The sequence below is a fragment of the Saimiri boliviensis genome, chromosome 6 (assembly GCF_048565385.1).
Source record: "Saimiri boliviensis isolate mSaiBol1 chromosome 6, mSaiBol1.pri, whole genome shotgun sequence".
Lineage (NCBI taxonomy): Eukaryota > Metazoa > Chordata > Mammalia > Primates > Cebidae > Saimiri > Saimiri boliviensis.
The window spans coordinates 37763471-37790392 of record NC_133454.1 but is presented as its reverse complement, the minus strand read 5'-3'; the positions used below and the strand labels follow the sequence as shown (position 1 = coordinate 37790392).

The following is a 26922-nucleotide window of genomic DNA, read 5'->3' as shown; positions in this document are numbered from 1 at the left end:
GGAAGGGTTGAAGACTGGAGATAATTATGAGGGAAAAACGGCAGTTATGAAAGGGACATGAGAGATCTTACTTTTTTTTTTTTAATCTTTATTTCTATTTGAACTCTCACAAGAGATTGAAATGATAGAACTTTAGCTAATTTTAATTAAAATTTATGAGGTTTTGTTGTTTTATAATCTAAATTTAGAGTCAGAAAATTCTGACTCCAGTGAGAACCCATCTTCAACAGAAAGCCAGATGGCTTCTGAGTATCATGTTGATATTTGAAAATCAAAATGTAAATGTTACAACAGTACTTGCTTATTTTAAGACAATGGTCCTTTCATTTTTTTTTTTTTTTTTTTTTTTTTCATTTAGTCATGTAAATTTGAGCACCTACTCTGTACCAGATATCCAACGGGAAACATTATAGACAAAAAGAACATTCCACATAAACTTATATAAAAGGTGCTTTAGTATTTTTCCAACAAGTAAACGTAATGTTCTTGATTTAGTGTTATAATCTTTATTATGTTAAAAAATAATTCCTCTTCCAATTTAAATATATATTATCTAAACTTATATATTTATATATACACATATACAAACTAGCAAAAAAAATACATAAACCAGTACACACACACACACACACACACAGCTGGATTTTATCAAAGTCTATTGGTCATCTATTAAAATGATCATTTATAATTTGCTTAATTTTAACTATACCTTTGGACTTTAAGTATCTTTTTTAGTGTTACATTTATTTATAGGAAATGCCATTCTAATTCTGGAATAGAGTCTATTTGCTCATGTTCATTCAAAGCATTGCTTGATTCTATTTATGAATATTTTATCTGGCATTTGTATCAAAATTTATACCACATAAAATTTAAAAAATGAAGCCTACAACCATTTTATTAATGAAAATAATAGAAAATGCACTCTCAATGAGCCATTTACCGTATTTCCCTATTTTCTGGTTTAGATATAAATCAGGGTCAGTGTAATAGCAGTTGTGTCCAAGAAAATATAACGTCAAGGGGCCAGAATTAAATCCATACAGAAAATGATTGTGTTTCTTTGAGAACATCTTTAAGAGGGCAGTTTTGGGGAGTAGCAAGGGCAAAAGCCAAACTGAATGGGGTTAATAATGAATAGATCTGAGGAACTAAAAGCTGCTATTGCAGGCTACCATTTTGAGAACTTGCCCCAAGAAAGAAAAGACTGAAGGGATGGAGGCCTGAAGAAAGCAGGATCGGAGGAGAGATATTTTACTTTTAGTGAAGCTCTATTCATATTTGTCTTCCTCACTAGATCTATATCCCTAGAACATAGAACAGAGTCAGCCAAGGAGCAGACACTCAATACAAATTGCTGACTTGCTGCTAAAATTGTAACAGAGTACAAAGAACATCCTAGAAGTTGGAGACAAAGGGGATAAGAAAACAGGGTTAACTTGGAAAGAGAAGGCATTCATGTCTGACAAGAATGAAGATGATGACCAACACCATCGTTGCCAATCAAATCCTTTGGGAATACAAAGGTTAAATTCTAATCATCATAACGGTCTCTAAAAGAATAAATATGACTTACAGATGTTGAGAACAAAATAGTTCTCCTCTTTGCGTTTTCTACAGTGCAACCAACAGCAACATCAAAGTTGGGCTTCACTAACTCTTAGAGAAAAGTCAGAAATTCCAGATTGTGAAGCGTCCGGGTCCCCTGCTTCTCATTTCCTCCTTTCTGTCGCTGTGACAACAGACTGGGCAGAGATGGAAAACAAAACAACGTACCAAACTGTGTAGGCTTTAGCGGCTCTGATAAAGGGATTTAGGGCTATGTTAGGATAACTGTTAAAATGGACCCTTTAAGATAGCAAAACATTTTACTTATTTGTGCAGTTTCTCTAAGTAGTACGATAAATTAGAAGTAGTTAATATGTAAGTAACGAACATAATGGCATAATTCTCGAAGGTAAAAAATAATCCCCATAGAATACGTAGTTGATGTATTTTAACATTCACAAAAACGTGACAAAGTTGAAGAACGGGAGTCGGATAACGGGGTGGTGGGGGAAGCAGCCACAGAATTGGAGAAAACGGCATGATTTCAGGTCTAAGGTGAGCCGCGTCAGTTGCGGAAGCAAATACCTGCGCTAAGATGACTTGCTAGTTCTGATGACCCTGCGTCAAAGGTAATGGGACTCGAACTGGAAAAAAGATGGGCCCCGGTTTCAACATCGCTACACTGGCCGCCACAAGCCGGGAAGGATACAGGTAAGCGCCGGGTCGGTGATGCCCGCCGCCCTCCCGCGGGCCGAGGCAGGCTCTGCCGAGGTGGTTCGACGATTCAGTGCCCAGTCCCCCGACCGCGCTCCGGGCGCCGGGCCTCCCAGCCAGCATCCTTCACCTCAGCGCCGCCTCCCCGCTCGCCCCCGGCGCCTGCCTCATGGCAGCTCTGGCGTCCTCCTCCTGCTCGGCCCCTCCCCACACTCCGTCTCTCAGGCCGCGCCTCACGGAAGGGTTGGCCGCGAGAGCCCGAGCTCCTGCGCAGCGGCACCGGTGCCTGTAGTGGCGTTGGCAGCTGAGGCAGCGGCGACCTTGCCTGGCAATAGCAGAAGGGGCGGGAGCCACCCCGCAGCCGCCATCTTGATTACCAACCGACGCTGCGTCCTTGACAACGGAAACCTGGGTGGAGCTACAGGGCGTGGCGGGACCATGTGCCCGAGGAAGCCAATCGCAGGCGCCGGCGGCCCCGCGAGCTTCTAGTGGCCGGTGGCAGCCCGAGCATCCCTAGGGACCCGCGTTGTGGAGGGTGGGGTGAGCTGAGCGGTGTTTTAGAGCCTGATCCAGTTCTAGCCCCTTTTTATGAGAGTGTTTTTGTGGCATTATGGACAGCGACGAAAGACAGGGAGATGTGAAATCCTCAGATGCACGCAATTGCCCCCGGGAGGATTCTGCAATGATTGTATGGGGGATAATTTGGAGTTGAATTTGTTTTTTTTTTTTTCTTTCTTTTTTTTTTTTTTTAATTGCATTTTACGTTTTGGTGAATTTGTTAAACTACTGAATCCTGTCGTGACATTTTGAGTCGTGAGTCTTTCGGTGGCATCACTATCCCCAAACACTGTCTCTTTAAAATGTTTTTGTGAAGTAGAAATTTTCCTTCTCTGCATTTTCTCATCCACTCGGTAATGCTTCTGGCATCCCCTTTCTGCAGTCGTCTTTCTTGCCTTTGCCCTACTTATAAGGTCTACGTTTCAAAGCCTCCTGATGGTTCTTGCCTTGCTGCCAGGTTCTGGAAATGGACCATCACACCAAACCTAGCACTGTCTTGGGAAGATATGCCAAAAGAGAGCATCGCATCGAAATGGTTTTGGGAAGTAAGGAAAATTAAATGGATTTTTGAGCCACTCGTTTAATGGCTATGCAAGTGAAAATTTTGAAAAAGGCTGAATCTGATTGCTGGAGCCTAATGTAAATGCACATGTAAATTCTGACAGTATTTCAGTCAGTTTTTCTTGGGAAAATTCCCAGATTGGAAGCAGAATGTATAGACCAAATAAAGATCATTCACCCACCATTCTAATGTCTTTGCCTTTGTGAATTATTTTTTTCATTTTTAGAGTTCAAGTAATAAAATTTTCCAGTTGAAAGTATTTAAAACAATCTTTGCAAACTTGGTTGCAATGACTCAAATTGGACTGTACTCGGGGGACAAATTTTAAAGTGCCACACAAATCCAGTTTCGATTTAAGACACAAAACACATTAAGTCTCTACACTAACAGGATAAAACATACAATTCTGACATGAAAACCTAAATGTATACAATTGGACACTTCACTATCTTGGCAAGGTTTTAATTGGCCTGGCCACAGGCAATGGCCTTGATTCTATTCCCAAGGCTGTCATCACGAGTTGTCTCCCCGTGGCTGATCTGAGCAAAGCAGGGCAGTGCAAAGTACAGATGAGTATGAGAATATAGGGTTGCTATTTGGAGTATTTAGGCATGATTAGCACTGCTTTGTCGTTTGTTATATTAGCACTAAGAAGCATAATTTGGTTTCTCAGTGCCTACAAATCCTTGCTTATGTTAATTAAAAAACCACATAATTTATAAATCTAGAAAGGAGACGAAAAGGTTACAGCCTGAAGCCTAGAGAGGCAGGTACTTTGAAGGAGGAGAGGCTGAGGTGGGAGATTTATGCTGAAAAAGTTGGCTAACCATGCATAATTCATAGGTTATAGGAGAAGCTATGAATATTTATGAAGGTAGTTCTGATGCATATGTATTGAACAAACATGAATGTAACATATGATTCATGTTCATTTTGGCCTAGAGATTTAACATTTAACTGCATTACAATTATGCCCTATTACATCTAAATTTTTTTTTTTTTTTTTTTTTTTTTTTTTGAGACGGAGTTTTGCTTTTGTTACCCAGGCTGGAGTGCAATGGCGCGATCTCAGCTCACCTCAACCACCGCCTCCCGGGTTCAAGCAATTCTCCTGCCTCAGCCTCCTGAGTAGCTGGGATTACAGACACGCGCCACCATGCCCGGCTAATTTTTTGTACTTTTAGTAGAGACGGGGTGTCACCATGTTGACCAGGATGGTCTCGATCTCTTGACCTCATGATCCACCTGCCTTGGCCTCCCAAAGTGCTGGGATTACAGGTGTGAGCCACCGCCTTACATCTAAATTTTTTAGAACATAAATGCTCTTAAGAGAGCAGTGCCCTTAGACCGTCCAGAGCCACCTCATGGTTAGTGCTCTTCTTATCAGAGAAAGTTATTGAAATCAGTCTCCTGTCCAACCAAAGCTGTAGTTATGGCTTGTGGAACAGGGGTCAGTTAGTGTCTGGTGGTGAGCTACCTTGTTTTACTATTGCTTATCTCAAGGCCAGTGTTTGTTTACCTGCTAGAGAAAAACAGAAACCTTGTGGCAGTTAAAACATAGTTTATTCTTTAAGTGTAGGGGTGCATGACTTAACCCTTGCCTGGGATGGCCTTAGGTCCTATTTGTAATTTGATACATTATTGCTACCAAGCATCTGTTTTGCCAGTCTTACCTCTCTGTTTTGACATTAATGCTGGTCAGTTGTGCCTAAACTGCAAAAGAAAGAGGATATAATGAGATGTATCTAACCTCTCATCCTATTATGGCAGGGAACTCGGTTTTAATATTTTCTCAGGGTCTTCTTGGCCAAGAGGGGTTCTATTCGGTCAGTGGGGGGGGGGGAGTTAGGATTTTATTTCAGTTTAGGCTTATATAATTATTCTTTATTCAAATATTGTTTTACAGTAACAACCAACAAGAAAAGAAGTATCAAACAATGTTGCCAGCTTTTAAAAAAAATAGTTTTTTTTTTTTTTTTTTTTTTTTTTTAACCTTTAAGTTCTTTATTTCTTCAAAATATTAAGCAGGTTTTCCACTTTCTATTTAAGTTGTATAGTCCTAGATTCTTTTAGGCAGGCAGGGCCCAAGGGGCTCTGAGCATTGTAACTCTTGATTTTGTCATGACTTTTTTGTCAGTGTTACTTATGGGAAAAGGCTTTAGGATTAGATATTTGGATAATAAAAAAATTGTGGATTTTATAAACTTTATTTCTTGACAGGAAAGGCAATTGTGATTCAAGCATTAAAGAAGAATATTACGCTAAAATCCCTATATCTTATCAAAAGGGGCATCTGAGTTAAATATATTATATTCTTTCACACTTTAAAACCATAAAACAATGCCTTCTTTTGTTAAGGAAATATACATTGAGCACCTACTATGTGCCAAGGACTTCTTAGGTGCTAGGGATACAGTGAATAAAACTTCAAAGTCCTTATGTTCATGAAGCTTATATTTATTTTTCTTCCCCACTAGAACATATTAGGGTAGTGAAAAGTGCTATATGGAAAGTGGGATATTGGAGGGGGTGGACAGAGACCAATGTCAGTCCTATCTGTGAGAGAGTGCTCAGGAAAGGCCCCCAAAGCAGGGAAATGAGGACAGACATCTGAATGAAGGAAAGAAGTTGCCGTTCAAGTATCTGGATGAAGAATAAAGCCACAGGGGGCTGTGAGTTCAAAAGGCTGTGAGGACAGAATTGCAGTGTTGTGCTCAAAGAACAGCACAAGACCACTGTGGCTGGAAGAGAGAGGTAGGGTGTATTAGGCAGTTCTTGCATTGCTATAAAGAAATACCAGAGATTGGGTAATCTATAAAGAAAAGTGGTTTAATTGGCTCATGGTTCTGCAGGCTGTACAGAAAGCATGGCAGCATCTGCTTCTGGAAAGGCTTTAGGGAGCTTTTTACTCATGGTAGAAGGAAAAGTGGAAGCAGGCTCTTACATGGCAGGAGCAGGACTGAAAGAATGGGGAGGTGCCACACACTTTTAAAACAACGTGGATCTCATGAGAACTCACTCACTATCATGGGAACAACATCAGTGGGGAAATTCACCCTCACGATCCAATCATATTCCATCAGGTCTCACCTCCAACATTGAGGGTTACAATTCTACATAAGATTTGGATGGGGTGGCTGGGTATGGTGGCTCACGACTATAATCCCAGCACTTTGGGAGGCTGAGGCAGGTGGGTTACCAGAGTTCAAGACCAGCCTGGCCAACATAGTGAAACCCCATTTCTACTAAAAATACAAAAATTAGCTGGACATGGTGGCAAGTGCCTGCAATCCCATCTACTTGGGAGGCTGAGGCAGGAAAATCACTTGAACCTGGCAGGCAGAGGTTGCAGTGAGCCAAGATTGCGCCATTGCATTGCCTGGGCGACAGAGCAAGATTCCATCAAAAAAAAAAAAAAAAAAAAAAAAAAAGAAAGAAAAAGAAAATTTGGGCTAGGACACAGATCCAAACCATGTCATGGGGAAGTGTGTGAACAGATGAAATTGGAGAAGTACACGGCCCAGATTTAGAGGGGACTTGTAAGTAAAAGCTAACTTTCAGTGAAAGGAAATCCATTGAAGAGTTTTGATTAGAAGAGTAACACGATTTTATTTAACCTTTAAAGAGATCCTCTAGTTGTTGCAGGGAAAATCAGAGTATAGGAGATAAGACCAGAAACAATGAGGATAGTTAGAAGATTATCAGTGCAGGATGGGTGAGATATGGTAGACTTGGACAGGGATGGTAGCAATGGAGGTGGCAAGAAGTGTTTACAATTTGAACCTTAAGCCAGTAAGATGTGTTGATGGATGGTTGCAGTAAGTGAGAGAAGTCAAATGTGACTCTCAGATTTGGAGCTTGAACGACTGGATAAAGTGTATTGCCATTACTAAGATGGGAAAGAATAGGTAGGGGTAGAATAAAGAATAAGAATTAGGCTTCAAACATGTTAAATGTGAGATGTCTATTAGATATGCAATTTCATTAATGTGGTGTCATAAACTGATTAACAAAGGAAATGAGTAATAACCCCTTTATGGTTATAAGGCATATTCCCATAACTTATCTACTTTGAATATTATTTTTTAAATCTCTAGAACAGAAATTAAACAGAATTTATTTGAACAAAGAATGATTTATGAATTAGGTCGTACCCAAAACCAGAAGAAGTTCAGAGCACTCCACCCAGCAGCTTGAGAAGCAAGCTTTTATAGGACACAGAAGCAAAGCAGAGGAATCATGTGATTGACTACAGCTAGGTGTTTATCACATTTGGGCATGCTCTGATTAGTTGGCTGCCTATGATTGGTTGAAACTCAGCTATTTGTTACAAAAAATATATTCCTAAGTCAGGCTGCAGTTTGCTACAGAGGAACTCAAAGTACAGAGACAGCCTTGGGCAATGGCCTCCTGCTTATTTAATTCAACAAGTATTGTAACCATGTGGCAGCTTTGATGGACAATTTTTTGTGTTTTTGCTCTTGTCTTGGCTGAGGCTATATTTTTTTTCTATCTTCTGCTGAAGTATTTTCTTGCTCAAGTAAGAATTTCCTGAATTGGTCTCTGGGCAAGCTGTGAAAGAACAAAGAATTTTAACATCTGGCTGATTTAAAGTTCTGCCAACTTCTGCTAAAGTTCTGCCACTTTCACTTCAATTTTATTAAGTCTTCAACTGGATATTTAAGATTAAAACATATGTATTTGTTTACTAATATAAATTATAAAGGTCATCAATATCGTCAGCAATGTTACATATATTAATCATTTAATTCATACAACAATTTCCATAATACAAAGGAGGTAATTGAGCTGTAGCAATATTAGGTAACTGTCCAAGATTCCAGGGTAAGGAAGTGTTTAAACTAATCTTTAAATTAGGCAATCTGGTCTCAGGGCCGCACTCCCAACCATCTCATACTGTCTCACTGGAGAAACTCTGAGAAAGTGATTGCCACAAATAAGAGATAAGATTGTTTAGGTTTAAATAGTAGGTGGTGAGGATGTCAAGTCAGAGAGCAGATAATTATTTTAAGCTGTTTCTTCATTAAGATATTTGATGCCAGGTGCAGTGGCTCACGCCTGTAATCTCAGCACTTCTGAAGGCTGAGACAGGCAGATCACGAGGTCAAGAGACCAAGACCATCCTGGGCAATATGGTGAAACCCCATCTCTACTAAAAATGCAAAAATTAGCTGGGTGTGGTGGCGCGCCCCTATAGTCCCAGCTACTCGAGAGGTTGAGGCAGAAGAACCACTTGGACCTGGGAGGTGGAGGTTGCAGTCAGCCGAAATCATACCACCTGGGTGACAGAGCAAGCCTCCGTCTCAAAAGAAAAAAAAAAAAGAAAATATTTGAGTGCTTCTGTGTATCAGGCATTGTACTAGTAATATAAAAACTATGGTAGTTCTCAGATTAGGAAAGGAGATGGAGAAAATAATATCTCGAACCCGAGCAAGATGCAGGAAAGTTTTGCCTTGCTTCTTAATTTTAGGATAATGAAGACTTAGGCATGTTTGTAGAATGAAGGGAAGGAGACATTGAAAGGGAAAATTTGAAGACATTGATCTATCAACCTTCAAAGAGTGGTCATTTTCAATAACATTATTTCTCTGATGTCCAGAATTTTTACAGTTTCAACAATACAGTGTAAAACATACAGATTAATTACAGTCCTAGAAATTTGGCATTTTAAAAGTATATTTTAAGTCTGAATTATATGCTCTGGATGTCCACCTTGATCAAATTTCTACTTAGCATTTTCTAGAAATAGTTCCAAGGTAATTTTTTTCTTGTTCCATCAGTCATTTCTACTTCCTATTTTTTTTTGCAAGCAGTTTGCAGTTATTGATGAATAGCTTTTCAAAAGCATTTTTTTCCCAAGGCAAAAAAAGACTGGCTCCCCAAAATTGGATGAATTTATAAATTCATGCTTTATTTATCTATCTACATTTATCATTTATTTGTTTACTTATTTATCTATTTGTTGCCTATATTACAAAAGCTTGGATTCCCAATGCAGACATGAAATGATAAAGAAGGAATTGTGCAAGTTAAAATATCAGGATCTCCAGAGGCTACCTTGTTTTTCATATGAAGCATATGAAGGGTGTTGTTTCAAACGAGGGCATGGAAACTAGTAAGTATTGGCTTCTGTTTTTGTTGTACGCTTTCCAGAGGTTTTTAACTGAAGACTCTATGCTCTGTAGTTCTTTGCACAGAGAGCTGACTGATATTTGAAGAAGTGTTTTCATCCATCCAAGAAAAATATGATGTCTCTAGCCCAAGCCTCACTCTTATTCTTAAATGTATGTATTTTTATTTGTGGAGAAGCTGTACAAGGTAACTGTGTACATCATTCTACGGTAAGAATTTTAGCAATATTATATTAGCTAGGAAAGCATGATTAGCTTTCAAGACATATATTAGAATTTTGAAAAGATTATACTACCAAATATAATTTATGAAACAATTAAAACATTGATTTAGAAATGTTGAAAAATTGCTTAAGTGTTACCATTTTTAAACTAAGGAAACTATAAAATACCGAGGATTGACTCAACAAATTTCTTATGAAAAAATTTTAAAGGTATGTCAGGCCTAGGTTAAAAACTAGCCTACAACTTTTTGATGAAATATCTGATGGGTAATAAAAAATCACTTTGCTTAAAAAAAAAGCTTTCCACAACTTTCATATTTCAAATATCGTCCTGTGAGTGGCTACCTAGGAAATTAAGAAACTGGTTCATTATGTTTTATTTACTTATCAGGTTTATTTGTGGAAGTTTAAATTAAACAGCTCATTTTTCTCTAATGATAAGCCTTGCCTTTCCTGAAATCTAAGCTTTTCCCTATAGTCCTCTTATTTATTAGGTATTAGGTCATATAACATGTTTAATGTATTTTTTCTTATTTTTATTTTTTAAGGTAAAGGACTCTCCAGTAGTTAGCATTGTAGAAGATGTATCTAATGCAAATGATGAAAGTAAAAGTAATGATACTGTTTGTAAGGAAGACTGTGAGGAATCATGTGATGTTAAAAAAAAAATTGCACGCGAAGAAAAGCATTTCATGTGTAGTAAGTATTAAAATAAACACAATAATAAGGTTACATAATTTATTTTTTTTTATGGTGCACATTGAAAAGTTCTACACATCATCATCCTAGGCCAGAAGTTTTATTGTCTTTATTGTTTGGCCAATAATAGCTGCTTAATAAATATCTGGTAAATGAATGGATCCTTTCCCCATGTAACTAATTCTATGTGTAGCACAAGGGTCTCAGGCTTCTCAAATAAACGAATGGGGCTCTAGGCCTATTAAGACAGATGTCTAAATTCAGGAAAAAACTAATAGAAAGTGAGAGATGAATGAGGTAGAATTTAAAATATCAAGATTTATTAATATGATTCTATTGCTGGTGGAAAGAAATTTAGAAGGAAAATACATTTGTAAAGAATAACATATGGCCGGGCGCGGTGGCTCAAGCCTGTAATCCCAGCACTTTGGGAGGCCGAGGCGGGTGGATCACAAGGTCGAGAGATCGAGACCATCCCGGTCAACATGGTGAAACCCCGTCTCTACTAAAAATACAAAAAAATTAGCTGGGCATGGTGGTGCATGCCTGTAATCCCAGCTACTCAGGAGGCTGAGGCAGGAGAATTGCCTGAACCCAGGAGGTGGAGGCTGCGGTGAGCCGAGATTGCGCCATTGCACTCCAGCCTGGGTAACAAGAGGGAAACTCCGTCTCCAAAAAAAAAAAAAAAAAAAAAAAGAATAACATATGTAATAACGTGGGGGCCCTTTTGTTATAGAGGGCATCATTATTGCTATCTTGGGTAAAACTCGCATAGGTTCTGAGAGATACAGGTAGTCCATGTTTATTTCCTAATTTTGATGGTTGCTTTATTAGAAATGTCTTTGGTGTAAGAACTACACACTGAGATAGCATGGTGGTACATCATGGCAACATGGTCTCAGAGGCATTAGGAAAAGCTTATTTGTACCGTTATCGCAACATTTCTATAAGAAATTTTCTCTTAAAATAAAAACATTTTTAAAAGGAAAATGTATAGTAAATGCTTAATCAGAAACCAGATAACCAAAATCTTTGACTAAGATTTATTTTGTGTATGTATGTGCATGTGCTAGCAATTTAATTATATACAAATATAATATTAATAGAAAAATTAAAATAAAGATGTATTTTAAAAATTAACTGCCTGGTATAAAATTGTTACCATTAACTTTCTTATATAATAAGAATTGATAAATCCCATACCTCCTGCCTCTGTATTTCTCATCTTATAAAGTGAGACTTTATAATCAGAACATTGTCTCTTAATAATAACAGATTAATTATTCTGGGTAATCTATATTAGTGGGAAGCATAGTTTCATTAAGAAGTATTGAGACAATCATTTCCTTGGTTAATCCTGAGTTAAACAAAATGTATACTAACTCAAATATGTAATTCTGAGTATTAAGATAAACTGAGATATTACTGAGTTAACATACATATCCAAAATCATGTAAAATGCACTATTTTTCACTGCAAGCATTTTCTATAACAATATAATCTTTAACAGCCACTTTTTATTATGGTTAAGGAAATTTGCAAAGTTCTATTGTTTCCTACACAAGAAGTACCAAAAAATTACTAAGAAATATGATGGATGAGCAACAAGCTTCCTTGGATTATTTATCTAATCAGGTATAGATGTTTTAATATTACATCATTATTGTATGTGCACTTTGATGTATAGTTAGCTGGAGGTATAATTTATTTTTTAATGCATTCATGTTCAGATATCTATTTAGCACATACTATGTTAGAGGTACCATAGTAAGCTTCAGGCAAACAAAAAGCAATAAAAAAGTCAACTTTCATTCAAGGGGTATGCAGTCTAGTGGAGCATTAAAACATATGAAAAAATTGTGGTTGTTATTAGAATGGCACAAAAGAGAACTCTCAGATGCAAGAAAGCTTCCTAGAGGAGAGTCTGTGAACGTTCATGAAGGATGAATAAATGTTTTAAAAGTCATAAAAGTTTGGTAAGGAGAAGAGAACATTCCATTCTGAGGAGACTTCTTGGAGTTGGTGCAGGGTGGAGTGGCTGGTGAGGCTGAGTAATTAAGGAAAACTGACTATAGGAATTGTCAGGAACCAAATCATACCACACCAAGGAGCCACTGCAGTGTTTAAGCAGGGAAATGCCACAATCTGATCAACAACTTGTGCGGCGAATGACTTGAGGAAGAGCCAAGGGAGGAGGTAAGAAACTACAGCAATAGTTTGGGCAAGGTATGAAAGACAGATGTGCAAGAGCAGCCAAAGGCAGAAATAGGGGTAGATAAAATCAATGTTAAGGAGGTAGATACTATAACATTTAATGATTACTATTTAGTTTTGCCTTTATTCTTTGTTAAAGCAGTAAGAAATCAATCTAGAAAAATGAAATACATAATTACTATTATCTATTTCAGAGCTGGGTTTATAAGAGGCTTACAGATGGCAATTTCTTAAAATATAAATTTACTTAAATGTGTATGCATGTGTTTAGGTGAACGAGCTCATGAATCGCATTCTCCTTTTGACTACAGAAGTTTTTAGAAAACAACTGGATCCTTTTCCTCACAGACCAGTTCAGTCACATGGTGAGAACTTTGGTCTTGCAGCCTTTTCATGTTTGTCTTTCAGTGCTTAAAATTTTCCTGGACAGGTCGATGCATTTAAAAGTTTTGTTTTAAAAAATACAGCTCATCATTCTCTAACAGACTGGAGGGCTAATACCTGCCATTAAGCAAATTTCACCACACAGTGTGTACTTTCTTAAAATGGGAGACTTTTTCAATCATTTGAAAGCCGTGGCTGTATAAAGATATCCTGAAACTGTTGAAAATAGCATAGCTTTCTGTAGCTTTATTCTGGGATCCCGGTTTACATCTTATTAATAATTCATCTTCAGATAGAAAAGAAAGTTTCAAAGTTCCTCCCACCTGTAAAAAATGTTTCTGACATGCTTGAAATGTTTCAAATTGGGGCATAAAATTTGAAAAGAAAGAAATGTAAGACAAGAATAAACTGAAAGTTAGCACTTTTCATACTAAAATACAGCATATTAATTCCTAGAGGCTTGGGCTTTTAAGAAAAATGCCCTATAAATTTTAGAAATATGACTTTATTCCAATATGTTTCAAGCAAATAAATATTATTGAGGGCCTAGAAAATGATCCTCATGTTCTTCTTCGAAAAAGAAGAGAATTAACAGTGCCTGAAAATCTTCTACATAGTAGGTAGGAAGATAGGCACTTTGTCAACGTTATTTTGTTATAAAAAATTTGATTGTTATGTCTCATTTATTTCCCATAACTGCCTGAAAGCAGCTATAACGTGGTAGTCAGGAGGATGGCCTCTGATGTCAGAATCCTTGGTTTCAAATTTCTGACCTGTTGCTCTCTTGATATGTTTTCTCATCAGTAAACTGATAGCACCTACCTCTTATAGTTGAAGTCAGGATTAAATGAAAAAATACAGGAAAGTCTCTTAAAATATTGCCCGATGCATAGGAAGAGCAATATAAAGGTTTGCTGTGATCGAGACCATCAGATAAGAAATATCTAACCTAGAAATACCAAAATAATCTGTTCACTTTAATTTGAAAGATAGTGATAAAGCAGATGCTTCAACCAAGATCAGTCCTTCAGTGTGAACTTCTATCATGTCTCTGAACATAAAGTCATTATAAGACTGTCTCTTAACAATTAAGGACACTGACAACAAATCTATGTCTCCTGGAGATGAAGGAAAAAGCAAATGACTTTTTATAGCTAACTTTTTGTAGATGGCATTTTCTGCATTGTTTGGGTGTACCGGGCACGGTGGTAAGTGCTTTATGTAATACCTTACTATGTAAATAGTTAGCATAACACTATGAAGTAAAGTCGTAGGAGTAGAATAGGATGTTAAGACAGGCATTTGGATAATGGACACTCTAAGGGTTGAATTTATTTCATTTATAAAAGACCCTACAGAGTAGAGTATCTTCCAGAAAATGTAATATCTGTATCAACATACACATGTTTATAATCCTGGGGAGATGAGTGCTTTGGAGAGGGTAATTATGGGGTGCTATAGTTCTAATTGTTGTAAACAGAGTAGGCTCTAACCTCAGGCATAATTTCTTGGTGGAGAAAGTGATTTTCCCCTTTCTTCCTTTGGCTACTGGTATTAGTGGTCCCAAACACATCAGTCTCTGAAGTTGGGAATAAAATGGTGAAAGATGTGTCTGTGGTGCTTCATCTGCTTATTGCTTTCAATTTTCTCCTCCTGATTTATGTAGATTTCCTTTACACATTGTATCTTCTAAGATAAACCTAAATTTCTAAAAGGGCATTATTTATTGGTAAAGAGAATGTGTAATTATAAAATATGTTTAATAAGTGTAGATCCCAAATGAAAATTTTAAGCAGTATAGAAAATTTACCACTAACAGTGCTATTATAAGTGAAGGCTTATTGCAGCATAAATTCTTTAATCCCTTATATTTTCTTCTTATTTCTAAAATTGTGATCATTTTTCATTTTGAAGAAGTTAAAATAATATTTTTAATAGAAATGATAATAATAGCACTATCAATTCTCTATAGTAAAATGATTACCTTAAATGTACACTTGAAAACAATCCCAATTAAATAATTTTGCTTTTCTAGGTTTAGATTGCACTGATATTAAGGACACCATTGGCTCTGTCACTAAAACACCGAGTGGTTTATACATAATCCACCCAGAAGGATCTAGCTACCCATTTGAGGTAAAGTTTTCCCTTATTATGTGGGATAAATATTCAACCAATTTAATTTATATTAAAATTTAAATTGTTTTAATATTTTTTCCTGGAAAATTTTAAATAAATTAGGTAAAGTTCTAGTTTCAAAATTTTGGTTTTGTAGAATTCTAATGCCCAAAACATGAATTAATAAAAGAGCTAGAGTCTGTCTTTCCCTTTTCTATTTGCGTTTCCATGGTTACACTCTTTAAAGTAAATCCATTTGATGTAAAAGCTTATTATTATCCTTATAATAGGCAGCACTATAGCAGGCAGAAATATGTAATATAAATACTTGCTTGCTTTAATTAGCCTTTAGATATTAGAAAATAATTATGTGCTTTGCCTTGGAGCTTACTAAAAACACTTTTGATTTCCCTTCTTATATATGGTTATAATTTCTTTTGATGATAGATGGTTTTATGTGATCATATAAGAAATTAACAATTTAAAAACCCTTTCAGTGGGGTGCAAGGCAGATTGAGAAGCTGATTCATTCTGAAATTGATAAAATAAATTACTCTTATGTCTATCGTTAGTAGTTCTCTGCAAGGATATCTAACAGAAATTTCTATTGGAGACTATGCATACTGATGAAATATATTTGTGTGTGTATATATTTATATAATAATATTTATAGAAATAATGTTTATAAAAACATATAATACATATATTTTCATGGATACTTCTTTGTACAGAAGAAAGTTTATAATAGTTATACCTTATTGATAGTCTTTATTGCATAATAAAGTCACTTTTTTCCTAAGTAGATTCTGCTAGTTTCTCTTCTTAGAGCTACTACCATTATTTTGTATAAAATCTATTGACAAGATGTCAAAAAATTGGAAATTAGCTGGGAAGTAATTTTAAAATTACCTAAATTACTTCAGCTACAAATTCAAAACTGGATCTGAACAGATGTGGAAAAGGAAGGCTTCTAATTTTGTGAAGAGTGGGATGCATAATCACCTCTTGTGGGAAAGTGCTGGTTCCTTAACTTCCTCCACACTGCCTTTTCTCTGTCTCAGTGCGGGAAGTTTCTGATGGAGATTTTGGCTCTGATTTCTTCCCTATATCACTTCTATGAGTCCCCTATGGGGGTCCTTTTAAGGGGCATTTTACACAGCATCAACAGATGTGCCTATGAGCACCTGCTGAGTGGGTACAGATCATGCCTTTCTCTCTGAAAATGCCAGTCTGAACACAGGCCTTCTAGGCTTGTGGAATAAAAGAGCAAAGGCGAGCACATGAACATATTTCACACACCACACACACACACACACACACACACACACACACACACACGTTTTCTCATTCAAAAGTTTAGTTTATAAAGAAATACATTGCTCTGCCACATCAGAGCAATACTGTTATACAAACTGAAGAATATTTATAAAGTTGAGAAATAAAAAGATAACCTTAAAATATTGCAAATACATATTTTAAAAAATGATTGTTATAGGGACTGTAATTAGGTTAGTTACAAATTTCTTTTATAATAAACAGTATTGTTTAGGTTAATTACAGGATTGTTTTATAATAAACAGTATTATTTCTAGAGATATAAAACAATCTCAATAAATTAATGGCATAGGATTGCATTCAAAACTCAGTGGCAGTATCTCCTCTTTTTCTAGGTTTGCGAATGAAGCATGAATGGTACATTATCAAATAATAAAAATAATAGTGTATATTTTGGTCTTTCCTGTGCTGGTTTTAGGTAATGTGTGACATGGATTACAGAGGAGGTGGATGGACTGTGATACAGAAAAGGATTGATGGGATAATTGATTTCCAGAGGTTGTGGTGTGATTATCTGGATGGATTTGGCGACCTTTTAGGTTAATTTTTTGTATTTCTACTATTTTTTACTCTTTTTGGTATTATATCTATAGAGTCTCTATTGGTTAGATCTTTAGTAAAGAGCAGATGCTTGCAAATCTCAAAATATGCTTAAATCACCCTCTTTTCATATGCTAAATTTTTGAAATAAGTAGATCTTCAGTTGAGATCTGGAAATCTTTATTTGGTGAAATAAAGATTTATCTGATGAAATGTGATTTGAGTGACAATTCTACATGGGATATGTATTATGTATCTACTATGGACCCAGCAGAGTTCTGGCGGGTGCTCACCAACAATCTGCAGAACGAAAAAACTGAATGGGAGTGTTGTTCAAGATCTTAAAATTCTTGAGATGTGTGTTGTATCTATACAAGCTAGTGAAACGGTGAAATACAGTGTGTGCTTATGCAAATTCAGATTATTTAAACTGAGCATATTATTAAAATGTCAGTAAACATCATTATGTTCAAAATTTGAAAATTGCAACCCTAGATGAATGTAAAATCTGTTTACATTATTGCCTCATGGCAGCATCACCTTTGCTGGTAAACAGAAACACCAATATTTCTGGACTTTGCAGAGTTTTACATTAGTTGGAACTTTTGCCATTGAGTTTGTGAATGTTTATGCTATTTTAACAGTTACTGTTTTTATAATTTTAAATCTTTAACCTCTCATAATAATGTCATCCACGGATTCAGTAAGTGGTGGTGTTAGTCCTAGTGTTAAAAAGCAACTGAATGCCAGTAATTTTAGAAGCCATTTGACTTATACCCAGGTAACTGCCGTGCTGTGGAGTGTAGTTAATATACTTGCATTTTCTCAGCATTACTTCTTGATTTTTCATTGAGTGCTTCTTGAATTAAATAGTTATATATCCACGTACAGGTTTTGAATTGCCATCTTCCTTCCTTCAAGTTCATTTCTATGGGGAAAAAATATGAGTTTTGACTAACCAGGTCTTCAGGCAGGTATACTGCATGCAGGCTGAGCCTGCTTTTTACTAATGTATTTTGAAAACAAATTTGGGGCCGGACTTAGTGGTTCAGGACTGTAATCCCAGCACTTTGGGATACTGAGGCAGATGGATTGCTTGAGACCAGGAGTTCAAAACCAGGGTGACCAACATGTTGAAACCATGTCTCTATAAAAAGACAAAAGATGGATTCACAGCCGAATTCTATCAGAGGTACAAAGAGGAGCTGGTACTATTCCTTCTAAAACCATTCCAAGAAATAGAAAAAGACAGACTCCTCCCTAACTCATTTTATGAGGCCAGCATCATTCTAATAAAACCTGGCATAGACACAACTAAAAAAGAAAATTTCAGGTCATTATCCCTGATGAGCATCAATGCAAAAATCCTAAATAAAATATTGGCAAACCAAATCCAGCAGTGCATTGAAAACCTTACCCACCATGATCAAGTCAGCTTGATCCTTGGGATGCAAGGCTGGTTCAACATATGCAAATCATTAAACGTAATCCATCACATAAACAGAACCAAAGACAAAAACCACATGACTATCTCAGTAGATGCAGAAAGGACCTTCAATAAATTTCAACACCACTTCAGGCTTAAAGCACTCAATAAACTAGGTATTGATGGAATGTATCTTAAAATAATAAGAGCTATTTATGACAAACTCACAGCCAATATCATACTGAATGGGCAAAACCTGGAAGCATTCCCTTTGAAAACTGGCACAAGACAAGGATGCCCTCTCTCATCACTCCTATTCAACATAGTATTGGAAGTTCTGGCTAGGGCAATCAGGCAAAAAAAAAAAAAAAAAAAAAAAAGTGTATTCAAATAGGAAAAGAGGAAGTCAAATTATTTCTGTTTGCAGATGACATGATTGTATATTTAGAAAATTCCATCGTCTCAGTCCAAAAACTCCTTAAGCTGATTAAGAACTTGTATAAAGTGTCAGGGTACACATCAATGTGCAAAAATCACTATACGCCAATAATAGAGAGCCAAATCATGAGTGAACTCCCATTCACAATAGCTGCATAGAGAATTAAATACCTAGGAATAAAACTTACAAGGGATGTGAAGGACCTCCTCAAGGAGAACTACAAACCACTGCTCAAGGAAATAAAAGAGGACACAAACAAATAGAAGAACCTTCCATGTCATGGTTAGGAAGAATCAGTATTGTGAAAATGGCAATACTGCCCAAAATGTATAGATTTGCTGCTATTCCCTTCAAGCTACCATTGACTTTCTCCACAGACTTAGACAAAAGTACTTAAAATTTTGTATGGAACTAAAAAAGAGCCTATATAGCCAAGACAGTCCTAAGCAAAAAGAACAAAGCTGGAGGCATCATGCTACCCGACTTCAAACTATACTACAAGGATACAGTAACCAAAACAGCTTGCTACTGGTACCAAAATGGATATATAGACCAATGGAACAGAACAGAGGCCTCAGAAACAATGCTATACATCTACAACCATCTGATCTTTGACAAACCTGACAAAAACAAATAATGAGAAAAGGATTTCCTATTTAATAAGTGGTGTTGGGAAAACTCGCTAGCCATATGCAGAAAACTGAAACTGGACCACTTTTTATACCTTATACAAAAATTAAATCCAGATGAATTAAAGATGTAAACTTAAGACCGAAAACCATAAAAACCCTAGAAGAAAACCTAGGCAATACCATTCAGGACATAGGTGTGAGCAAAGACTTCATGACTAAAACACCAAACGCAATGACAACAAAAGCCAAAATTGACAAATGGGATTGAATTTAACTAAAGAGCTTCTGCACAGCAAAAGAAAATATAATCAGAGTGAACAGGCAACCTATAGAATGGGAGAAAATTTTTGCAATCTATCCATCTGAGAATATCCAGAATCTACAAGGAACTTAAATTTACAGGAAAAAACCAAACCACCTCTTCAAAAAGCAGGTGAAAGATATGAACAGACACTTTTCCAAAGAAGACATTTATGTGGCCAACTCACATATAAAAAAAGCTCATCATCACTGGTCATTAGAAAAATGCAAATCAAAACCACAATGAGATAATATCTCATGCTGGTTAGAATAGCAATCATTAAAAAGTCAGAAAACAACAGATGCTGGAGAGGATGTAGAGAAATAGGAACACTTTTACACTGTTGGTGGGAGTGTAAATCAGTTTGACCATTGTAGAAGACAGCGTGGCAATTCCTCAAGGATCCAGAACTAGAAATACCATTTCTAGTTACTGGGTATATACCCAAAGGATTATAAGTCATTCTACTAAAAAGACACATGCACATGTACGTTTATTGCAGCACTATTCACAATAGCAAAGACTTGGAACCAACTCCAATATCTACCAATGATAGACTGGATAAAGAAAATGTGGCACATATACACCTTGGAATACTATGCAGCCATAAAAAAGAATAAGTTATGTCCTTTGCAGGGACATGGATGATACTGGAAACCATCATTCTCAGCAAACTAACACAGGAACAAAAAACTAAACACTGCATGTTCTCACTCATAGGTGGGAGTTGAACAGTGAGAACATATGGGCTCAGGGAGGGGAACATCACACACTGGGGCCTGTTGTGGGAGTGGGGGACAAGGGGAGGGACAGCATTAGGAGAAATACCTAATGTAATGATGGGTTGATGGGGGCAGTAAACCACCATGGCACATGTATACCTATGTAACAAACCTGCACATTCTGCACATGTATCCCAGAACTTAAGTATAATTTTTAAAAATACAAAAATTAGTTGGGGGTGATAGTGCATGCCTCTGTAATCCCACCTACTTGGGAGGCTGAGGCATGAGAATTGCTTGAAAAGGGGTGGGGAGGCAGAGGTTGCAGTGAGCCGAGATCGAGCCACTGCACTCCAACGTGGGCCAGAGAGACTTCTCAAAAAATAACCAAAAAAAACCAAAAACAAAAACAAAAAAATAAACAAACAAATAAATACGGAATTACAGAAAATGTATTTTTAAGTATTAAATTTGAGGGTGGGGTACTGGGAACTGAAGTGTTATATACTGTGTGAGACTCAATGGATCCCTATGGACCCCTCTTACTGGGTCCACTTTCTCTCCGTACTTTTTAATTCTAAGTGAATGTGTTGCTAAAATGTCTGCCCCGTCAGCTCTGAAGAAGGACTTAATATCTTAGTTATAATTTTAAGAGTTTGAATGCTGTCACATTATCCTCCAACTCTGAAGTTTGTCTTGACTGGACCCTTACTTTCTTTAATAATTTTATAATTCAAATAGAGGCATATATCTCATTTGGGTTATGTCACGTGGGTAGGGAGAGTTAGAAAGCCATTGGCTAAAATATGTTAGCAAGTAGTATGCAGTCTAAGGTGAGGAGCTTTATATTTCATCCTGAATTTATAGTCGTCTTGGAAATATTGATCCTAAACCTGGGGATATTCCCATCTTGTTACATAATGTTCCAGGCATAGGAAATTGAACAGCTGTATTGTAACAAAGAAGTGTTTGTTAAGAAAGTATTCCAAGACAGAAAAAAATAATTTCAACTGAGTATTTTAGGAAATGTTTCTTTAGGAGCCACTGTTTTGGAAGTCAAACCTTTTACATTTACTGGTAACGTTTGGTTATCTGCCACAATATTTCAGTTGGTTTTGTGTTGACATGCCTTAAGGTGAAAGTTGACTTTCTACTTTAATCTTTAAATTAAGACCAATTTAATTTTGGGAAATGAAATTTAGGGAGATCATTATTATCTCCTCTCCCCAAATTAAGTAAAATTTGGGGAGATGATAAAGAAAAAGGGTCTAATATTCTCCAGTCTGGTGAAGTAGAAGTAGGAAGCTTGTTTCTTTTATCAAATAGGCAAACACTGATAATTTGAGTGAGGCCATCCAGTGCCCTTAATTACTTATGTGAGCCATCTCTGAGTTTTTGAAATGTTAAACAAGACCAAACATTCAATAATAAAGCATTATTCTAATTTGTATTAAAATACATTAAAACTAAGCATTTTTTTTTAACAGGAGAATTTTGGCTAGGACTAAAAAAGATTTTTTATATAGTAAATCAGAAAAATACCAGTTTTATGCTGTATGTGTCTTTGGAATCTGAAGATGACACACTTGCTTATGCATCATATGATAATTTTTGGCTAGAAGATGAAACAAGATTTTTTAAAATGCATTTAGGACGGTATTCAGGAAATGCTGGTAAGTTTTTTTTTATTCATAAAATTATCAGATCTAAATTATAACTGTCTCATTATTAAGCAAAGATTAAAAATGCATTTGTTTTTATACTTAACACATGACAGAATAGATTACGAATAAGAAAGCTGGCCAAGTGTTGAGTTTTGAAACTTTGCTGTGATCATTGTACCACCTTATGCTTCTGAAGTCTCTGAAACAATTTGCCATATGTAATCTCAGTTGATTCTTTGGATAGAGAGCCTGCAGAGTAGGCTGTGAAGGCATTTTCCTTTTCATGTTCAGAGAGGCTGACATTTAGATGTGACAGAATGTTAGAGATGATCTGTAGTCTTCTCACTTTACAGGTGAAAAAATGTGAGTGTCAAAGTGACTTGCCCAAGATTCGCAGATCATCTCACCTGAGCCAGGGCAAGAATCTAGGCTGACAGAACAGCTGGTTTAATGTTCTTTTCATTATACTTTGATGCATCTACTCATTTCCAAATAAATTTAATTTGTTAGAACTTCAAATACTTGATGTTAAACTTGCATTTTAATACTGAAAATGTAAAGGCATTTGAGTTAAAAAATACTAAATTCAACTCCCTTGTTGCTGTTTGTGGTACTTGTGCATTATGTATATTTAGTGTTAGAAATAAAAAAAGAAATGATATGGCTGGGCGAGGTGGCTCAAGCCTGTAATCCCAGCACTTTGGGAGGCCGAGGCAGGTGGATCACGAGGTCAAGAGATCGAGACCATCCTGGTTAACAGGGTGAAACCCCGTCTCTACTAAAAATACAAAAAATTAGCTGGGCATGGTGGTGCGTGCCTGTAATCCCAGTTACTCAGGAGGCTGAGGCAGAGGAATTGCCTGAACCCAGGAGGCGGAGGTTGCGGTGAGCCGAGATCGCACCATTGCACTCCAGCCTGGGTAACAAGAGCGAAACTCCGTCAAAAAACAAACAACAACAACAACAACAACAACAACAACAACAAAAAGAAATGATATATGTTCCCAGCTCTTTAACTGATCCCAGTATAAAGGAGAAGATAAATAACACTGGAAATACAGAATAATTATGGAACTTTTGGGGTCAGAAAGAGGGTGAGAATGATTCCAATTGATTTCACCCAAAAAATATTCATGGAAGAGCAATTTTCAACAAGCGGTTAATATCAGATTCAACCTGGGAAGCTTTTTAAAAGTACGTATTTCTGCAGAATCTGATTCAGTTATTTTAAGCCAAATGGACATGTTGGCATACTTGCAGTTGAGAAGCACTGATCTAGTCTTGGAAGAATGGATAGGCTTTTGGCAAATGAAGATTGATAAACAGAGCAGCTTGAGTTAAGGCATAACTCAAGGAGGAAAATTATAGGGCACAGAAAGTTGTCTGATATGGTTGGAATCTATGATACCTGAGGAGTTTAGACTAGGTGAAAGCCTGAAACCCAAATCATGATTTATAGGGAAAAGTTTAAAGAGTTACAGTATAGGATTTTCAATTCTTCCTCTCTAAAAGTGTGAAGAACTATCTAAAGATGGAATATACTATATTAGGAAGAGTTTATGTGGGGTTTCTCTGAAAGATGACTAGGATCTAATTAAAGGATAAACTTGATAATGACATAAGTTTTTTCCTTACAGAACTCTCAAACTTTGCCATACTGTACTCTACATTTTCCCAACAAAGTTGTTAAGTAACTTCAAATGTTGATCACATAGTACAATCAAAGGAATGAAGAAAAAGGTGTGAGCAGAATGTAACAATAGAAATACAGATAAAAAACAATGGGTTTAATGTAATCACGTGTGTTTAGAGGCAGGTCACAAATTTGGCTTTGAGCTTGGGGAAAAAAATAGAAATATAAATTTGAATATTTGAGTAACATACTTGTTCCATGAGAGTCACAGCTATTCCTGATTATAAGACTTGAGATAAATTTCTCTGGATTCTTAGAGAAAACAAAAGTGTCGTGTTCTCCAACTACACTCTCACAGAAAACATGTTGGGTGTATTTTTGATAGGCTATTTTTAAGGAAATATACCTATGCATATATTTTTTCAGTGAGCTAAATAAGATCTACTGAGGAGCTTACGTGTTGTGTTGTATGGTCCAGGATCCTCAATAGATTTTATTTCTGGTTGGACTTTATCTAGGGAGAGTATCCATGGAATGATCACATTGTTCAGGCAATGCTCCATGAATATTGTCTCTCTCACTGGAACTTTGGAAAGGTATTACACTGTGTGGGTATTGGAGATTATATATTCTCTGTAATACCTACAATGCATGTGTTTTGTTTCCAGTGAAGTGCACAGTCAGAGACTTTAATGATAAGCAGAGCTGGGGATAGGCCACCACTGCTAATGAAGTTCTTCAGACTCTTCAAAAGATTATCTTAAGAGATGCCCAACATTTGGAAATAATGAAAGAAACACAGACCTTGGGTTTCTCCACAGATTTTATATGGCTTCTCTTTTAATTAGTGTTTCAAACACTAGCCAAAGTTTACATATAGGTGAAATGTAGGTATTATGGGTTTACTTAGAATCTTTACCTTTATGGAGTTTTATGAAACAAAATGTCACTCCCGCTCCTGCCACTGAGCTAACTTGGTCATCTTGGCCAAGATGCTTCATTGCGAGGATACTGTAAATACGACGGATACCTTACACACAGTGTTCAGGCCTGTAATCCTAGCACTTTGGGAGGCTGAGATGGGCGGATGACTTGAGGTCAGGAGTTCAAGACCAGCCCGGCCAACATGGTGAAACCCTGTTTCTACCAAAAATACAAAAATTAGCTGGGTGTGGTGGTGCATGCCTGTAATCCCAGCTACCTGGGAGGCTGTCGCAGGAGAATCGCTTGAACCTGGAAGGTGAAAGTTACAGTGAGCCGAGATCATGCAATTGCACTCCAGCCTGGGGGACAAGAGTGAAACTCTGTCTCAGAAACAAAACAAAACGAAATAAAATAAAACAATGTTCAATAGAAGCTCTTTAAATATGGTATTGTTTTAACTACTATCCAATTGGTCCATAAATCATGTGAAGAGCCATGAAGAAAAGGTACACCTCAAAAATATACCTGAATTTTTCTTGAGGGCATTGGTATTCTATATAAAGTTGATGGTCCCTTAAAAAAAAAACAACCAACTTTTGTAATTGTAAATCTAAATTTCTTTTCTTTTCTTCTTCTTTTTTTTTTTTTTTTTGAGATGAAGTCTCACTCTGTTGCCCAGGCTGGAGTGCAGTAGCGTGATCTTGACTCACAGCAACCTCTGCCTCCTGGGTTCAAGCAATTCTCCCGCCTTAGCCTCCTGAGTAGCTGGGAGTACAGGTGCATGCTACCCCTCTCTACTAAAAATGCAAAAACTAGCCATGCCTGGCTGGTTTTTGTATTTTTAGTAGAGATGGGATTTCGCCATATTGGCCAGGCTGATCTCGAACTCCTGACCTCATGATCCACTTGCCTCAGCCTCCTGAAGTCCTGGGATTACAGGCGTGAGCTACCATGCCCAGCTGTAAGTCTAAATTTCTTAAAGGTAGAAGTTTCTCTAGCTAAAGGGACATAAATGGTAGTGGTATGAAAACCTACCCTGTGTAAATTATTTTCTTTTCCTAAATTGTCAATTATCATATCGGTCTGCCCAATTAGAGAGTACATGACAGGTCTGCACACTCTAATTTTTGGTCTAAATTATCTGGTTATATCTACACAGCAAAACTTCCATTTTGGGTTGTGACTTTTATATCAAATATTCTTTTAAAGATGCCTGTCATGTTACGGAACTCATAACCAGATTTTGGCATGTTGAATCTTCGAGTAGGAGGATTTTAACATGATAAACAGTAGAAAAATAATTTAAACCTTATTTCCAGATGTGATGCTCTTGCCTAATATGCTGGTGATGGTTAATTAAAATAATAGAAATTTCCTTTAAATTTAATCATTAAATTTTTTTTTCCGAGGTGATGCATTCCGGGGCTTCAAAAAAGAAGATAATCAAAATGCAATGCCTTTTAGCACATCGGATGTTGATAATGATGGATGTCTCCCTGCATGCCTGGTCAATGGTCAGTCTGTGAAGAGCTGCAGTCACCTCAGTAACAAGACCGGCTGGTGGTTTAACCAATGCGGTCTAGCAAATCTAAATGGCATTCATCATTTCCCTGGAAAATTGCTTGCAACTGGAATTCAATGGGGCACATGGACCAAAAACAACTCACCTGTCAAGATTAAATCTGTTTCAATGAAAGTTAGAAGAATGTATAATCCATATTTTAAATAATCTCATTTAACATGGTAATGCAAGTTCTACGATAATTTGTGATAGTATATTAAAGATTTTTGAAAGTTTATCTTTTGACTTAGTGTTTCAAACATATTAGGCAAAATTTAACTGTAGATGGCATTCAGGTGTTATTGATTTAATAAGAAAATTTCAATTTTGTAGTATTCTATAAAAGAAAACATGACTCATTGCATGTTTTTACTTCTAAGTATATTAACAATATATAATGAAATTTGTTTCAAGTGAATTGCAACTTGTCTTCCTAAAATTCGTAGTGTTTCTAAAGGATTTTGCCTTTTCTTTGAAGCATTTTAAAACCATAATAAGTTGTTAGGAAAATTGAGGAGACTATTTCACTTATTTTATATTTACTTTATATGATTATATAATCAACAGATAAT

The 26922-nt window shown here is 36.5% G+C and overlaps 2 protein-coding genes across 6 annotated transcripts in view; one reads left to right on the top strand and one right to left on the bottom strand.

The window, feature by feature from the left end:
- Positions 1-2656, bottom strand: part of CEP126 (centrosomal protein 126) — a 90914-nt gene extending 88258 nt beyond the window's left edge. For all 5 annotated transcript variants that reach the window (XR_012518015.1, XM_003923780.4, XM_074400470.1 and 2 more), the window contains exon 1: positions 2258-2656. Coding sequence is in view for 4 of the 5 variants with exons in the window: in XM_003923780.4 (XP_003923829.2) it covers positions 2258-2385 (128 nt within the window). In the remaining variant the exon portion in view is untranslated. The remainder of the gene's footprint in view (positions 1-2257) is intronic.
- A 6973-nt stretch (positions 2657-9629) lies between these two features.
- ANGPTL5 (angiopoietin like 5) lies at positions 9630-26636 on the top strand. The gene is made up of 8 exons (XM_003923781.2): positions 9630-9744; positions 10313-10457; positions 11989-12092; positions 12943-13036; positions 15091-15191; positions 16927-17047; positions 22056-22241; positions 26199-26636. Exons 1-8 carry the CDS (start codon positions 9649-9651, stop codon positions 26516-26518), a joined length of 1167 nt encoding a protein of 388 aa, XP_003923830.1. The 5' UTR covers positions 9630-9648; the 3' UTR covers positions 26519-26636.
- The last annotated feature ends 286 nt before the right edge of the window (positions 26637-26922 follow it).

Bases quoted from the DNA above. Each gene is read 5' to 3' on its own strand.
- ANGPTL5 (XM_003923781.2), top strand. From the start codon at position 9,649: ATGATGTCTCTAGCCCAAGCCTCACTCTTATTCTTAAATGTATGTATT. The intron at 10,458-11,988 runs GTAAGTATTAAA...ATTATGGTTAAG, and splicing joins AGAAAAGCATTTCATGTGTA to GAAATTTGCAAAGTTCTATT. The intron at 17,048-22,055 runs GTTAATTTTTTG...TTTTTTTAACAG, and splicing joins TGGATTTGGCGACCTTTTAG to GAGAATTTTGGCTAGGACTA.